The sequence below is a fragment of the Apaloderma vittatum genome, unplaced genomic scaffold (genome assembly GCF_000703405.1).
Source record: "Apaloderma vittatum isolate BGI_N311 unplaced genomic scaffold, ASM70340v1 scaffold6657, whole genome shotgun sequence".
Classification (NCBI taxonomy): Eukaryota; Metazoa; Chordata; class Aves; order Trogoniformes; family Trogonidae; genus Apaloderma; species Apaloderma vittatum.
The window spans coordinates 20,798-22,819 of NW_009727733.1; the positions used below are offsets into that span (position 1 = coordinate 20,798).

The 2,022-nt window shown below is 53.4% G+C and overlaps 1 protein-coding gene across 1 annotated transcript in view; it reads left to right on the plus strand.

Annotated features, from left to right (window-relative positions):
• Positions 1 to 1,749, plus strand: part of CD34 (CD34 molecule) — a gene marked incomplete at its 5' end in the record, with an annotated part of 11,236 nt that extends 9,487 nt beyond the window's left edge. The window contains one exon of the mRNA XM_009873773.1: positions 1,558 to 1,749. Coding sequence (XP_009872075.1) covers positions 1,558 to 1,749 — 192 coding nt within the window. The remainder of the gene's footprint in view (positions 1 to 1,557) is intronic.
• Between the last annotated feature and the right edge of the window lie 273 nt (positions 1,750 to 2,022).

Below are 2,022 nucleotides of genomic sequence, written 5' to 3' on the forward strand. Positions count from 1 at the left end.
GTGCCGGGCCGGCCGGTAGGGGGGAGTTGGGGGGGGCGGTGGGAGAGGAGGGGGCTGCTCCACACCCTCAGCCTGTGCCTGTGTCCCCGGGACGGCTCCCCGGGTGCTGTGACCCAGGGCTGGGTCAGGCTGAGCGAGGCAACGGGCAGGAGCAGGGAGGCCAGATTGGACAGGGTGAAGGGAAACCTCTCTTGCCGTCTAAAATCAACTCTTAGCTGATTGCTCCTGTGGGAAAAGCGCCCCTTTCTCGCTCGTATTTCTAGGTCTAACACTTATTTTTGCTCAGCAGTAAGAACTCATCTGGCAAGACCCCTCCAAAGACACCGAAATCTTATGAATTTGCCATTAAAAGTGACACATTTTAACTTCCCATTCGCTGCATTTGAGTTATATATCTGTCTTGTACCGATGCTGTAATAAAGGCTATTTCTCCCCTCAGTTAACAAACGACAGTAATAAAATATATCAAGAAAGAAATTTCCTATTTCTGTTTTTCCCTTTTCAGGCAGGTTGACTGCTGAGGACTCTTCCCTACCAGTGACTTTCAGGGGTATGAGCCTTCTGTAAAGTGAGGAGGGACCATACTTTTTCCCCATCACTGCTTGTGGGCATGTGAGCAGTCGTGTCCCAGGAAGCTGCCAGGTCATTTCGTTGCCAGAAAGGATGCTCTCACGACATACAGATGGGAAGTCAGAGGCAGGGACATGGCAGCTTGGGCTCTTGAGCCCCTGGGTGTTATCTCCTGGACGCTGGCAGCAAGAGCAAGCGGTGTCAATGTGTAGCTGGGAGCTGTCTGTGTAGGGGGGTGTCAGCAAAGGGGCTGAGCAGTGCCCCCGTCCTGAGCTCACTCTGGCTGGAGGGGAAATAAGGAATTAATGAAACGCCGGGGTGGGTGGGAAGCTCGGCAGCCTGTCGTGCTGCTGGATGTCATGGGGCAAGCAAGAAGAGGGCTGCTGTCTGCTCCCTGCTGGGGGTCTCCACCTGCACCCGTTGGTCCGACAGGCAGGGAGTTATGGTGGTGGGGGACAGAGGGAGCTCTGCTGTTGCTCTGGGTCCTCCAGAAACTCCTCATAGCTCCTAAGAGCAAGTCACGCAGCACATCTTCGCGGGAGTGCAGCCCTGCACTTCTGCTAGCACCTTGCTGCGAGCTGTGCATCTTTTTACGGACTGAAAGAGAGAAGGTCGGGCAAAGAAAAAGAGGTAATTTCCACTACTTCTGCTTGGCCAAAGCAGGAAGCAGAGGTGGCCTGTCACGGTGTAGCTTTGCAAACCCAAGGCAAGCTCAGCTCCAAAACCTGGTTATGAGAAAACAACAAAACCTCACAGCTTCTCTTTTCAGGTCCAGGAGGAAAAAAAAATAAAAAATGCGGTTCCTGGCAGGTTTTCTTGCTCTGTCTTGCCACAGCACGGGTCAGGCCCTCTGTTCATGTCAGCGAGAGCAGGTTCCCGTGCCTCCGGGTTGTTTGTCCCTCCTGTGCAGGAAGCGTGGGCATCCGGCCAAGCCGCCGCCGTCAGCCCTTTCCCTGCCCTGACGCTGTTATTTCTGTACCTGTTTAGGCTGAAGACCCATATTACACGGAGAACGGTAGCCAGGGAAATACGATGCTGATGATGCCCACCCAAGAGCAAGCTGAGCCGCAAGAGAAGCCAAACCTCAATGGTGGGACTCAGGAGAACGGGACCGGTCAAGCGTCCTCCAAGAACGGCCACTCGGGACGGCAGCACAGCCCCGCCGACACCGAGATGTGAACAAGCAAAGGAGCGTGTCCTTACCGCAACCTAGGAGGGGAGCAGAGAGACAAGGGAGGGCAAGAGTTTTCTATGGACACTTAGGGAGTTACAGCCCTTTGGTTTTTTATTATTATTATTTCTGTGAAGAACTTTGAGAGAATCAGCCTAAAAGCACAATAAGCGCCAGAGCTGCCGCAGACCTGCTTCTCTGCCTCCTTGTACTTCTGCCGTTGACCACACAAGACACTTCTTTGCAGCTGTTCTCTGCTTTTGTTGTTAGAAGAACATAAT